General features: G+C 39.6%; 1 protein-coding gene across 12 annotated transcripts in view; it reads left to right on the top strand.

The window, feature by feature from the left end:
• Window positions 1-3,740: 3,740 nt before the first annotated feature.
• Window positions 3,741-14,729, top strand: part of VPS13A (vacuolar protein sorting 13 homolog A) — a 109,365-nt gene continuing 98,376 nt past the window's right edge. For all 12 annotated transcript variants that reach the window (XR_014939758.1, XR_014939759.1, XR_014939760.1 and 9 more), the window contains exons 1-8: window positions 3,741-3,908; window positions 10,408-10,451; window positions 11,024-11,066; window positions 11,991-12,086; window positions 12,345-12,446; window positions 12,946-13,055; window positions 13,332-13,391; window positions 14,532-14,591. Coding sequence is in view for 9 of the 12 variants with exons in the window: in XM_032441137.2 (XP_032297028.2) it covers window positions 3,809-3,908; window positions 10,408-10,451; window positions 11,024-11,066; window positions 11,991-12,086; window positions 12,345-12,446; window positions 12,946-13,055; window positions 13,332-13,391; window positions 14,532-14,591 (615 nt within the window). In the remaining 3 variants the exon portion in view is untranslated. The remainder of the gene's footprint in view (window positions 3,909-10,407; window positions 10,452-11,023; window positions 11,067-11,990; window positions 12,087-12,344; window positions 12,447-12,945; window positions 13,056-13,331; window positions 13,392-14,531; window positions 14,592-14,729) is intronic.

Here is a 14,729-nt window from a genome sequence, read left to right as displayed (position 1 = left end):
TCAGAAGATGATAAAGCACAGGCACAGTTGCCCAGAGAAGTTGTGGATGTCCCATTCCAGGTGGCATTCAAGGCCAGGTTGGATGGGATCCTAAGCAGCCACAGCTGGTGGTTGGCTACCTTGTCCATGGCAGGGGGTTAGAACTAAATGATCTTTAATGCCCCCTCCAATCCAAACTGTTATATGATACCATGAATATGAATGCCAATCAACCTAGGACATCTCTGTTTTTCTAAGTTAAGAATGCCCTTGGCAGAACATTTGAATAAAACAAATTTTAGGTAGCTTCAAAATGGTGAAAGAAAGTCAATTTGGAAAACTGTCAGCCAAAAGAAAATAGGATACATGAGGATACATGCCACCAAAACCCAGCTTTGGAAGAGTAAGCTGAAAGGAGTGAACACAGCTGAGTATGAAAACATACAAGTGGATTAGTGTCCCCGCCCCACCGTACGCCCCCCCCCCCCCCCCAAAAAAAAAAAAAAAGTGACTATGTTCATACTTACCACAAAAGATCTCTTACTAAATATTTATATCCTTGTGTAAGACATCTACAGAAAGACTGCGGTAGAAGTGTTCTTATGTACATGCATTAGTGCACAGACATTTACATGAGGTGCACCCACCCTGCTGATCACATGGTTTTACTACTGAAATGTTTATTTTTGCTTTTGCTGCCTCTCAAGGGAAGAAAATGCTAAACCCAAGAATTGGAAATGCAGAGATTTCAATTTCTTCAAACAATACATAACACATTTTTGAAGGAATCTAAGTGCCAGTATGATAGCATGAATTTTTCTTACTGTCTGTTTATTTCTTTAAGTCTTCCTCTCATTCCTTGTGTTGATAAACAAAGCAGAGCAACAATACCCATGATAAAAGTGCTTTCTCCTTTGTAAATAATTCTGCATGGCGGAGGGAGATGGCATACTACTAAGGTGGCAGGCTGAGGGTAAGTACCTAAACACATGCTACAGTAAGAGCAAGGGCTAAGAAATATATGAGGTATTCATGTATTAGTATATAAAGGGATGAAAGTGTATCATTTCTGGCAGTCTTGCAGTATTTTTGATAAGATGTTTCAGTGAGACTGACAGAAAGGCACACATATTCTCTCTAAGCACCTATCTGAAAATAGTTACATAAAGAGGAATTTGCTTTCAGAACTAAAGAAAAATAGTGTTATTATTTAGCGCAAGTATACTCTAAAGCAGTTGTTTGATAACTGACCTTTGAAGAATAACAGACTGCAACTAAATCCAGATAATAAATCATTTTAAATCTTACTTAAAGTTTAGGCCTAGTTTAAAAGCAGCAAATAATATCACTATTCCTATCAAGTCCCTATTAAATCTTTGAACTTGGGATGTTTATGGCTGCTACCTATCATTTTGGCATGACTCCTTGCTTTATTGCTTATGGATCAGTCTTCTATAAGTCTTTCTACAAACCTACCTACAATTTTCATCAAATTGAAGAGTCTACCATATTTGTTTTCAGGCTTTTTTTCTTGAGTTTTAAATAATTATCACTTCTTTCTTATGACAGAAGTTTTATAGGCATATGGAGAAATGAGTCTTCAACTTAACGCTAATTTTTCATAGTGTGAAGAGCAGATCACAGTATGACAGAAAGGCTGAAGATGGAAGGCACTTTTCAGGTCATCTAGTTAAAAGGAAGCACAACATTCATTTTCAACTGAGCAATTCTATGATTCTACCATGACAGAACTTCTGAAATGTATTTTCAAAGCTTTTGAAAGTGTATAGGTATGTTTAATTCACTTTTGATAAGCAAAGAGAAAGAACAGCAATGCTTTTTCTGCCCTGTGGGTCACGTGAGAAGCCAGCAACTGCTTCCTAAAGATATCAGCTAGGAAACAGCTCATGAACAAACATGCCTCAACTGACATTCTTTCAGCACATTTTATCTTCCAAAAATACTAATAGGCATGTTTCATTGTTGCTTACATTGTTGCATTTCACTTTAAACAATTGCTGATAAGTGTCATTAATGACAGGGGTCAGGGAAAAAAAAGCGTTCCCCAGTTTTCTTTTTTCCCATTGTATTTGCAGTGAGCTGACCTTGGCTGCTTATGGGATGCTCACCCTTCTACTCATTCATCCCCTCTCCTCACGCAGACAGGTGGAGAAAATGAAATGGAAGAGCTTCAGGGTTGAGTTAAAGACAGAGGTATCACCCATCAATTAGCCTCATAGGCAAAACAGATTCAACTCAGAGAAGTTTAATTAAATTTACTGCCAACTGAAAAATAAGGTAGGACACTGAGAAACCAAACTAAGACCTTTCTCCAATTCTCCCATTTTTTCCAGTCGCAAACTCAGTTGTCTGCTCTGGGTTCTTCTGCCTCCTCCACTGCCCTACCTAAGCATTGCAAGAAGGCTGGGTACTGTGAGCTGCAGTGAGATCGTAACACCTCATCTCTGCCCCCTCTTCCTCACACTCTTCCTCCACCCAAGCAAGTGGCTTTTTCAACTATGTGGTCCAGCATAGCTCCTTTCCACAGGCTACTGTTCATCATGATGATCTGCTCCAACATGGGTCCCCACAGGCTGCAGCTCCACCCCAGGGGCTCCTGCAGGGCTTTCCATGGACTGCACATCCTTTACACCTCAGCCACTGCTGCCCCGTGGGCTGCTTCATAACTACATATTGAGATGTGGTGCCTGTAGGCATCAGGGGACAGTCTTCTCATCCATAGGCCCTTCCTAGGCTGCAGGGAGCTGCTGCTTCAGGCCTGGAGCTCCTCCTTCTGCAATGACCTTGGTGGCTGGAGGGCTGATCTCTCACATTTAAGTACGTACTTTTCTCTTTTTAAAATATATTACAGAGGCACCACCAGTGCTGCCAATGGGCTCCACCTTGGCCAGCAGGAGGTCTGCCTGCTGCCTGGGGCTAGTTTTGCCTCTCACAGAAGCCCCTCGTTCTTTCCCACTGAGGTCCTTCCCTGCTGCCAAAATCCCATTAACCCAATACAACATACTGTAAAATCTCCAGGGTTTATCTTAACCATAATTCATGGTTATCTAATTTTAAGCCTAATTATTGCAATTCCAGGGAAAAGCTAGGGAATAGTGATATCCTCCCACTCAATAAATACACAGAGGCATCTTGGCACATCAGAACTTGCACAGAAGGCCTCGGGAGGCATTTGCCGAGGGTGGCTGTGACCCAGATCCCGAGCTCCAGTCAGCGGATCCCAGCGCAGCAGGCTGCAGACAGCCAGATTCTGGAGAGGCATCTGAAACACAACCAGGTTTAGTCACGCTGCTATTAATAGCCCAGCCCAGGCCCAAAGGGCACAGAGGTGCAGTAACTTCAAACCCCTGCATAGACTGAGGAAAAATGGAGTTCCTTAACGAAATGCATACGTGCTTAAGTATCAAAACCCGAAACTACTATAACATTTAAGCTCCTTGGACAAGATACACGATCTCTAGTACCCAGGCGAAATCCCACAGACACTCTCAAAGCCACACCCTCCCCCCAACCCCGCCCCGAGCACTGAAAAAATCCAACCCCTCCCGCCTCCCACCCACCCGGCCTGCGCCGCGCCTGCGCGCCCACGAGAGATTCAACCCCCTCCCCCCGCAACCCAACGCGCCTGCGCGCGGCTCGGGCACGCGGAGGTGTCCAGGAAGGCGGCAGCAGGTGGGCGTGGCGAGACGGACACTCCCCTCGGGTGGTGGAGCGGGGCGGGGCGCTGCAGTGAGGGCGGCGGGGGGCAGGGTGGGGCCGCGACTGGACCGCACCGGGGCGGAGGCCGGAGGAGCGGCAGAGGCTCAGGATGGTGTTTGAGTCGCTGGTGGTGGACGTCCTGAACCGCTTCCTCGGCGACTACGTGGTGAACCTAGACAGCTCCCAGCTGAAGTTGGGCATCTGGGGAGGTAGGAGTCTCCCGCGCTCGGGAGGGAGCCGGGCGGCGTGCCCCGCTCGGGCCGTGCTGTGCTCCTCCGCCCCCCGCCACCCCTCCAGCCTGCTCGAGCTGTAGCAGCGCACAGTTGCCGCCGAAGGGCCGGGGGCGGTTCGGCAGGAGGCGGTTGCGGCAGGCAGGCGCCGCGCGGGCGGCAGCGAGAGGCGCCCGGCGGGGAGCGGCCCCGGCTACGTGCGCCGCGCCCTCGCCTGTACCCTGTCCGCGGGGAAGTCTGTCCGGCCGAAGCCCGGTGCGGGCTCAGAGCGGGGATCTCTTCGCGTGAGAAACGTGCTGGTTCTATCATGCTCATTCCCGTCCAGGAATATGAAACTAAAAATAAACGGAGTCGGTTTCGGTAGCGTTTTAGTAGCGGGAGTGTGCTGATGGAGGTGCCAGTGCAGGCAGCAGTTTGCGGTAATTGCCGTGGTGCGGGGGTCCGGGGCAGCGGCCGCGCTCCGCTGCTTGCGCTGAGCCGTCGGGAACGGCGGCTTGTCCCGGGCGGAGCTTCGTCTGCAGTGCGCTCTGAGAAGGCAGCGGCGGCAGCCTCTGTGCGTTGGGAAAAGTAAACGCGAAAGAAGGAAGACGCCCACACATAACAGGTGCATGTGCAGGCACCCTTGAGTCAGCTGTGAATATGCATTCCAGGTGTCTGCAACACCAGCAAAAGCAAGTGGAGGTTATTATTTTTTACGTTTGCTGGTATGAAACACCCCAAGGGTGTTCCTTGCCTAGTAATTCCATTATTAGGCCTTCATGTACATAGATCAGATTCTGGAGGCTTCTCCTGAAGCTTTGGACACTTCGTTTTGCTCTTCTCTTATCAGGAATGGTGTTTTTTTTCTGTTGGTTTAATCTCTACAGTGATGTGCTATCAGCTAGTCAAGGCTTGATAGGATCTCCATAAACTTCAGACTCTGTCTGTAGCCTTAAAACCGCACCAGCACACAGAACTGTTGCAGAGAAAGGACTATCCTCGGTCTGTGGCGTTAAGGCCAAATTTAGCATACTTGTTGATTGTACTTTCTTTGAAAGGGCAGAGCTATTGCATGTTTTAGCAGGAGTGTCTCACACTGTCTGTGAATTGAAGTTATTCAGTTGTCATAGTTGTCATATTCAGGGAAGGCAGGAAAAATATTTATCGTAAAATATAGGTCATTCTGTACAAATTCTGGGCTATGCTTATATGTCACAAATAAAACTTGTTTTTCCAGCTCCACAGATGAGTGGTAGTTTGTCCTGACAGCTCATGCTTCTGTGGGGCAGCTCTTAGCAGATAGGTGCATATTGGCTACAGTTTGTAGGTTTGCTGTGTGTGAGAGTAGGTATGTGATACCTCTAGTTTTGAGATGCCTACGGAGCTGCTGTGTAACATCTTCGAAGGATCATCTGCAGAATGTTATTTTTTTGTGGTCTACAAGGGATGAAGTCTGATGCATGTGCAACTTCTGCCATGTTTAATGGTGTGTTCTTCTGCAGTATTTTTTTCACACCAAAGATACTAGAGGATATATAAAGTACATTCCTCCAACTAAAAGGCAGTAGCTATTAGTGGTAGCAGAATTTTTTTCATGATTGTCCCTGACTAACAGATTCTTATATACATAGTTCCTTATGAAGTTTACTGTTAATTTTATTGTGTTTCTTGTGGAAGCTGTGTGAAGTTGTGGAACTTCAGTTGTGGACTTTATCTCTTTTATTATTATTTTGTAAAAGAAAAAAACAGCATTTTTTTTTCCTTCTTTTTTTTCTTCTTCAGATTCTGTATTAGGTTAGTATGTTTGTAGGTTTTTCTGCTTGCTATGAAAGTGCCTTATTTCCCACTTGCTGTATGTGCTGTGTGCCTTGTGGATACTGTGGCACTGCATGTATTATTTTATTAGATCTTAAAAAGCCTGTGTATTTTCAGGTCTGATGGATGAAATACCCAAAGCATAAGCACCTTCCTCTTAAGATGCTGTGGTGAAGGAGTTATGTCACTATGTCAGTATAGCTTGCTTGTTAACATTAGGACTGGTAACATTCTGTTGGTAGACTCTGAACATATATATAAAGTTCTCTCTGCTGTGAATTTGGAAGCTCTACTAATGATATTAAGGAACATGCTTATCATTCATTTCAACTTTGCATAATGAGGGAAGTCAGGATGTCATATGAAAGCCATTGTAATTCAATTTGTGTCACAAAGTTGCATGATGGCACTGCTTCTACCAATGCACATGTACACAGTAATATATAGGCATGCTTATAAATGTTTTCTTCCGCTCACCAAAAAACTCACATTGAAGGGCAAGAATGCCAGCTATCTCAAAAAGTAAGGTCAGGTGTCCAGAGGTAGGCTCACAGCTGAAAGAGCTGCAAGAATTCAGTGACCTGAAATATAAAAGGCAACTCAGGAGGGAGACTGAAGGACAAACTGCGTAAGTTAAAAGGGCTATTTGAACATGTAAGTCCAACACTGGAAAGCCAAAGGCTCAGAAAAAGATATAATGGGAAAAGCCATTGTATCGTTTGAGAAAAGATTTCCTTAAGAACAACAGAATAAAATATTACTTACTGTGTTTGGCAGCCACCAAAGAATGTTATTTAATAGATGGTACTGGGAAAGCTGTCGATGTAAACCTTGTCTTGTTCTGGCCATCACTTTGAAAGTGGCGCTCAGGCAAGTTATTACATGTGAATATAGCTTTGAATACCTGTTAGAAGAACAGCTTAGATAATATCTAGTTAGGTTTCTTAAGTGTTTCACTCTTCATAAAGACATACTTTAACATCTGAAGAAATTACTGAAGTCGTTTGAGGTGTTGCTTTTTGCATTTGAAAAAGTGTAAAACCGTTGAACTTTCTAACCATTATGAGGGACCAAACAGTTGTTTCACTAAAGTCCATTGAACTTCTGTTTCTTTTGGCTGGGCCTAAAGAATCTCATTTAGTGCTTCCATTGCACTTCAAAAATCTCTCTTGACTTGGGCACACCTACTTGTTAGCTAATGTCTCAAGCAGAAGTTACTTGTTATTTGAATACCTGGTGTTTCTGACTGGGTCAGCTGCATCAGCCTACTGGTAGAGGAAGATATCTGATGAAAGTTTAAGAGCCCCCAAGTACTTTTTGTCTGCTTTTTCTGTCATGTGTATTAGTGTGATAGATAAATACTACTTTCATATATCATGCCTTATTCAGGTATTGCAGGTGTGGTTTCTGCATACTAGTAAAGTCATTTGGACTGTTGGAGGGATACCTCAGTGGTTTCTTCTGCTTTTTGTGACCTGTTTTACAAGAGGTGTCAGTACAGAAGGTGGCTGGCAGACATTCAAACCCTCAAAGACTTCCAGTTTGTACCTGGAAGGTATGCTTAAATACGACTGATTAGCAGCACAAATACAAGTGGGAAATGACTTGCAAGGCAGCTGTTGGTAGGAAATGATTAGGGGGTTTCATAAGCTATGTTCCTATCAGTAATGTGATAATCTTGGTAAAAAGCAGAAATTCTGTTAAAGCACGGGCAGGACAGTTTGATACAGATAAGGTATCAGCAGAGATATTTTGTGTTCCTGATGTCTGTCGTCTTTCATATAACTTCCCTTCTACTGTCTCACTTCCGTCCCTTCTTATTTACAAGGATAGCGTTGATGTTAGAGTTCATAGGTTAAGTGAGCAGGATTTTTATGACCATCAGTTTCCTTCTGCCTGTAGCTTTTGTTGATATAGATAACAATTTCAGTTATGCCTCTTTGGCCAAATGCTTTACTAAATACTACACCGATGTTTGAGTGTCTGAAATTAGAACATAAGCCTTCATAAAGATTAATTATTTTGCCAAATGTTTGATTTTGTTGAACCAGCTGCAATGCCCAGAGATCAGTGAAGATAAGGATTTGCCTAGTAAATTGTCAACTATAGGTATTTGTGAATGTTTTAGCTTGCATTATTGTTTTGGTTATAATCCTGCATATTTAACCATATGTACTTATGCAACACTAACTTATCTGAACTTACAGTTTTAAAAGGTTGCTTAGTTAGGAAGTTTTAACCATTCTTTTTATCTAGATGTACTGTTATGTTCAGTGCAAAGAAACAGCCACGGCTTCATAAGAAGAAACAAACCAAATCCAAAACCATCCAAAGCACACCCTAAATCTTCATGTATTTTCAAATCTTTTCTCCCCCCCCCCCCCCCCCTTAAATAAGTTGCTCTATTTCAATAAATGTTTATTAAGTCCACATTAAAATGAAATTATCACAGTTTTACTAATTTCTCCTAATTATTTCTACTAAAACTTTGAAACTTAGTAATCCTAAAGTCATACATATAGGGAAAATTAGTCAAGAATAGTTTACCTGGCTTCCCTATCCCAACTCTTTGTATAGAGCTGTTTAAAAAAAAAAATAAAAATCAAGCATCCTGGCTTGCATCAGAAACAGTGTTGCCAGAGCAGAGAAGTGATTGTTCCCCTGTACTCAGCCCTGGTGAGGCCGCACCTGAGTACTGTGTGCAGTTTTGGGCCCCTCACTGCAAGAAAGACATCAAGACCCTGGAACGTATTCAGAGGAGGGCTACAAAGCTGGTGAGAGGTCTGGAGCACAGGCCTTATGAGGAGAGGCTGAAGGAGCTGGGAATGTTCAGCCTGGAGAAGAGGCGGCTCAGGGGAGACCTCATTGCACTCTATAACTTCCTGAAGGGAGGTTGTAGTGAGCTGGGTTTGGATTGGATGATCTTTTAAGTCTTTTCCAAACTTGATGATTCTATGATTCTATGATAAGCAGTATTGGTGCTGTGTTTATTCCCTGTCAGTACGATGGGCTCAGGCAAAATGAGCCATAGCTTGTCATGTGAGAAAGTATTTTGTAAGAGCTCGTGCTGATAATCCTTGCGTGCTTTGCAGTAGTTTGTTTTCAGAAGCATTAGGGCTTTTATGTTATTGCAGCCAAGGTACAGTGTCTTAGCAGCTGAAAATGCACAATGCACCAAAGCTGTTCATGAAGACAACGTAATGTTTACTTTTCTCACAGTGAAAGTGAAAGAAACTAAACCCATTTAAATTATTTCATATGTCATGTTGTCTTAGAATTTGCTGATAGACGTGCCTCAACTGGGAGGCAAAAATCTAAGTGGTGGTAATTTGATCACAAGTACAAACCTTTACACTGTACTCAGTAGCATTACTTACCACAAATACAACCAGCAATGCCTTCTTGGAGAAGGAATATACATGTTTTATTTTTGTTTTTTTTTCCTATTATAAAATGAGACTTATGTTATTGAGTGTTAAAATGATCTGTGCAGGATGAGTTTTGATAGGAAATAAAGTTAGTATGTATAAAAATTTGCCAGAAAACGCTATGTGTAGATTACTGTGGTAAACACGTTAAATAATTCAAAACTTATTATTTTGTAAATACCACAGCATAGTTGTGTTAGTTCACCTGAAAATCTATACAGCAGCAATTCAATGACTGGAACCAACTCCAAGGAGTGCTATTCTGATATCAGAGTCTTGTTTCCCCAAATTGATGCTACTTTGACTACTGTCCCAAGCTATTATCACCTTGTAACTGCAAGAATACTTATTGTAGTTGGAGGTCCACTCTCCTGATGCATTTGGCCATTTTTAATTTGTGTGACCAAAAGGAAAATATTACTGGGTCAATCAAATCTTATTTGCTATCTCAAGCTGTGTTCCTTTCTTCATTTATAATCCACTTCTTATATTCTGAATCTTGTTTATGCCTTTGTTCAGTGATATTAAATGTCTGTTTCATGTGCAATTGTTAGGACTATGCAACTAATTCAAAGGTAGTAGTTGCAGGTGTTCCATCCTTCTCAGAGAATTTGCAGATGTTGCTTCAAACTATACTTTCTCTCAAAAGGTGAATTTCCTGCATCTTTCTGATGTTCCTCTGTGATGTCAAGTGCCTGACGATGAGTGCGTTGTAAAAACAGGTCCTGCAAGTAGAATTTTCTGTGTTTACAGGATACTGAAGTTATTCCTGTCTTATGACATTCAAAAATTGGATGTACTGCAGTGCTTCCTGTGAACTGTCATACAACTGTAAAAGCAACTTGCAAAGATCTAAGATCTTTTCAGGGAAAAAAGATTCAGTATAAAGCTAAAGCTGTATGCTGTATGCTTCCCATAAGCCTGGGAAGCAGATGGTTGAGGAAAAAGGAGCAAACTTTTAATTTCAAATAGGTCCTCATGAAATGCAATCATCATTGAAGCATTAAGGCTGAAAAGAGCTTCTAAGATCATCTCCATTGACTTACTTTGAGGAATCTTAGGTTCTTTTGCATGGACACGGAAAGTCCATAAGCAAATTTCAGAGAAATATTTCTCTGTAGTGGGAATGGGCAATGTATTCTTAATCTTTTGTGGATATTTGAGATGTGGGTTAGTTCCACAGCTAAGACTTGTTAAGTGTACACTGCTACTACTATGCTTATTGTAGTTTTACTTATGGGCTTTTTCGCTTTTAGGAGCTGTAGCACTGAAGAATCTTGAAATAAAAGAAAACGCACTGGTAAGACAATGAAAGCAAAGACACAAATTGTTGCAAAAAAATTATTGTAGGGCACTTTTTGGTTGATTTTTTTCTTTCTGGTTCTTACTTTAGGATGTGCATCCATGTTTTTGGTGTTGTGTTCCTCCTCCCCCCCCCCCCCCGTTCCCCCACTAATGTTATCTAGTGAATTTAGTATTAAGTTTAAGATGAACGCATATATTTACTGACTTCAATTAGCATATTTTGCAAAAAGAAAACTCGTATAGGAGTGTGTTTAAATAAATAATAATTTAAAAAAAAAGTACTGGAAGCTATATATATATTAATTTTTTTTCTATAGTATATGGAGTAGAAATTTGCCCTGAAGAATGTGCATGGCGTAACAGTCTAAACAAGAAACTAATTGTTTTTGCATTCTGCTATATTTAATATATTGGTCTTATTTATTTATTTATTTGGGGTGTGTGTGTGGTTTGTTTTTTTTCCTTCAATGGTTAAGTGGTATATTTGTTGTTAAGTTTATCTGTCTTCAGTTCCTATTTGACAATATTTCACAAGTTGCTGAAATACTTTAAAATGCTTTGTTTCAGAGTCAGCTGGATGTGCCATTTAAAGTTAAAGCAGGACATATTGGTAAGTTACATTTTGTAATTAATTCCTGCAGGAATTACTGAACATACCCTTTTTATTTGCAGGTGGCTTTAGGCATTGCAAGCAAGTAGTTTTCTTGATTTTCATACTTCGAGCATTCTTTTTCCCTTGAGTTAAAATGAAGTTAAAATGTATGTGGTCTTGTTTAGTCTTATCAACATTAACAAAAAATGAACACAGTGTAGCAAAAGATGAAGCTGATAGAAATGTGTCTCATCCGTTGTTTCAGTAAGATTCATCTCTGATTTCGCCACCTCCTTCCCTTTGTCTTTTCCCTTTTATGAAATACATTTCTCACTGCTAAGTGACTGCATTTTAAAAGTGAATGATTTCTTAAAATGAACTAAGTCTAAAGCCACGTTTCCCTTAGACTTCCTCTGGAAATAATTTTTGTGTGTGTGACTAACTTCATATTTTATTAAAAATGGCACCTATATGAAGAATGAGGGATGCTGTAATGTTGGGATCATCATGCTCACAGACATGTGTGCACTATTAAACACTCTCCTTCATGAAAATATTTTTAAAAAATATTTTAAAAATTCTAGTTTTGGCAGTGTTTAAGTGACTGAAAATGTGTGAGTTGTCCTATTCTGTGGGTGTGTGAGAGCATCCTATAGTGGATTTGGAAGGAAGGGGAGATTGTTGTGAAGAGTGAATATAGTTCAAGAGAGTAAGGAGAAGAATTACATGTTTGGCTCATGCAGAAAACTTGTTGAATGTTATCTGCGTACTACTTCAGACAGATGATCCAAAGGAAATCCACTTCAGATGCACTGCTTTTTCTGTTCAAAAAAGTTTAGAGCTTTTGTAGTTAATGCCAATTATCTTTTTAATAATTAATAACTTTTTTCTCTTGTCTGCTGTTTGACTGCATAGCTCAACGTTTTTCTTTTGTATTTGTAGGTCAACTTAACCTTCAGATTCCATGGCAAAACCTTTATACTCAACCTGTTGAGGCAGTTCTTGATGGAGTTTATTTGCTTATTGTGCCCACAGCCAGTAAGTTAATATAGAGGGGGAAAAAAAGCGTGGATGGAATTTCAGAAGTTGCTGTAGTTGGTTGATATTGCTTTCATGAGCTTTATTTCCGGTACACACTGGGTAAATGTCAGTGGAGTAACCTTCAGAAGTTTAGATTTAGTCAAATAATTTTTTGTTGTTATAGAGTCACAAACAAAGTGTGAAAAAAATTATTTTGTAAAAATATCAAAACACATAAAGATTTTTGTATCTCACCTTTTAATATTGTGCATTTAGGCATAAAATATGATGCCGAAAAAGAGGCTAAGCAGCTCATGGAGGCAAGGCAAAGGGAACTGCAAAGGATAGAGGAAGCAAAGCAGAAAATAGCTGACCAAGGTAAGAGTGAGAGCTAATTACAGTATTGCTACTTTTATTTTTTAATTCAGAAAGATGTTGGATTTCTCACTTAGTGTTCTAGATTTTTTGTTTTGTCTCAATATTTAAACTACAATTACAGGTCTTTAATTTAGGAAGGTTTGTGTTTTTGGATTTGTCTTGAGTAGTATTTGACTTAGCTGTTAGCTGTTGAATATTTTGCGTGAAATAGTGTTCATCTTTGGAAATCCGACACTGTCTTGAAATTTGAATATGTAGGTTGCATTGGTACTGTAAAATGTTCCTCCTGGAAAAATGAGATGGTTGCCATCTCATACTTACATACTTTTGAATCACGTGTATCATATCATAGGCTGAAACTTTGTAGGCTGAGGATGTAAATGTTACATGTCATACTGAGAGATAATGTTTTTAAGAAATGAGAGTACAGAGTAATATAAAATTTAAGCATTTGTCAAATTAATTTTATTAAATTCTTTTCTTTTTTTTTTAAACTTAGATAAAGTGAAAGAAGAGAAACAAGACACTTTTGTAGAAAAACTAGTCACTCAGGTCATCAAAAATCTTCAAGTGAAAATTTCCAACATCCACATTCGCTATGAGGATGATGTAAGTGATTTTGTCTATCATAAGATAAGGGGATGTGAACAACTATATTAAATGAGGAGCTTTTAATTTTTTTTCCCTGTTATTTTGTATGTTGACAGAATACTGTTAAGGGGTTTTAAGTTTCATGGTCTTAAAGTAAAACATGAAAATTAATAAAAAGCTTGTACCAAGGCATGAAGATACATGTGTGTGTGTTTTTACTGTTGTCTGTCTATTTTCAAGTATAAATGTTAAGCACAATATAATCTTCTTTTGGTATTGCCCTCACTTCGTCAGATCACAAATCGAAGTAACCCCTTGTCATTTGGGATTTCACTTCAGAACCTAAGTTTGCAGGTAATATTATTTTTCATCTAAAAACCATGTTGATGCATAGGTTAAGGAGATGTATATGATGTAGGTTATGTTAATGTAAGTTTTTATATCTGGCAACATATAGTCTAATGGATGAATTCTCATCATGGGCTAAACACAATGGTATTTGGTTTAAAATTATTTGGTTTATCAAATCAAGCACAAATTTTGGAGTGGAGATATTGCGATTAAAGATTAAATCCTGGCTCTTGAACAGACATCCGGGAGGAAATTTTTATTCTGCCTTTGCAATCTGTGGTTGCAAGTCATCAGACTTTTCTAAATTTGTGCTGTTTGTAATCTATGGGTGTTTTATTGAAATTGGCATAAGCCCCAAAGGAGGAAATGGGGAAAAAAAAAGTGATATCTTGTTTCAAATTGTAGTTGAGTTCTTTAATCTACAAGCTTCAGTTTTTGGAACTGTTAGTAGTTATTTTAGGCTGTATACATTCATTCTAGAAGTACAGCTAGTAGAAACAACATGCTGAATAGTTCTGACATTTGTTGTATAACTAATAATTGTAAATAAATTGTATTTAAGCAAATTCTACTTTCTTGAATTAATTAGTTGTCTTATTCTTTTTTTTTTTTTCCTAGCATATTCAAGAAACAGAAATAGCTTTTCCTAACCTTTTCCCTCAAACAATTTTGTATAATGAATGAAAACTGATACTCTTACTACATCACTTTTGAAGTGCTTGTCATGTTGGTCTTAAAGATGAACAGTAGCAGATAGAATTTTCATTGGGCTTGAACTAAACTGCTGCTTCTGGAATTACAGAATAATTTCAGTCCCTTTTTGTCTGCTTTGAAAGTGCTTACCTACAAATAATAATGATGTACAGGAAAACAGTTTGTAAGGTTGGAATCTTTAGGTTCTTACAAGCAGCATGCCAATCACTGCATATATACATATATGTGTTTTTTCAGTAAGGTAGTCTGATGAAGTATCTCATTAAGAAAGTCAAGACTTGATAGTCCAAAATCAGAAGATAGTGTTGCTCCAATTTCTATGGGTTTAATTACGATGATCATCCTGTTTGTTCTACTCATTTATTTCAGTGATGATGAATGCTGGTATTTAGTAAACAGCAGAATAACTATCATTAATTTTCATTATAGACCTCAGACAAGAATTGGAATCCATGCTTACATGATGAATCTGCGAAGTTGTTCTATAAGGTACAGTATAATTTGCATGCCAAAGAAAGAACTAGTACAGTACAGTCTAGCTGTGAATTTGAATTTCATCTACAGTAAGAAGATATGGCTGTGTCAACTTTAAAATACAAATATGTGCAGCATGCAGCCAACAGTCTG

Source organism: Coturnix japonica, chromosome Z, assembly GCF_054131305.1.
Source record: "Coturnix japonica strain WE chromosome Z, WE-NBRP24, whole genome shotgun sequence".
Classification (NCBI taxonomy): Eukaryota; Metazoa; Chordata; class Aves; order Galliformes; family Phasianidae; genus Coturnix; species Coturnix japonica.
Note: the sequence above shows the minus strand (reverse complement) of the source record. Positions and strands in the feature narration are given on the sequence as shown.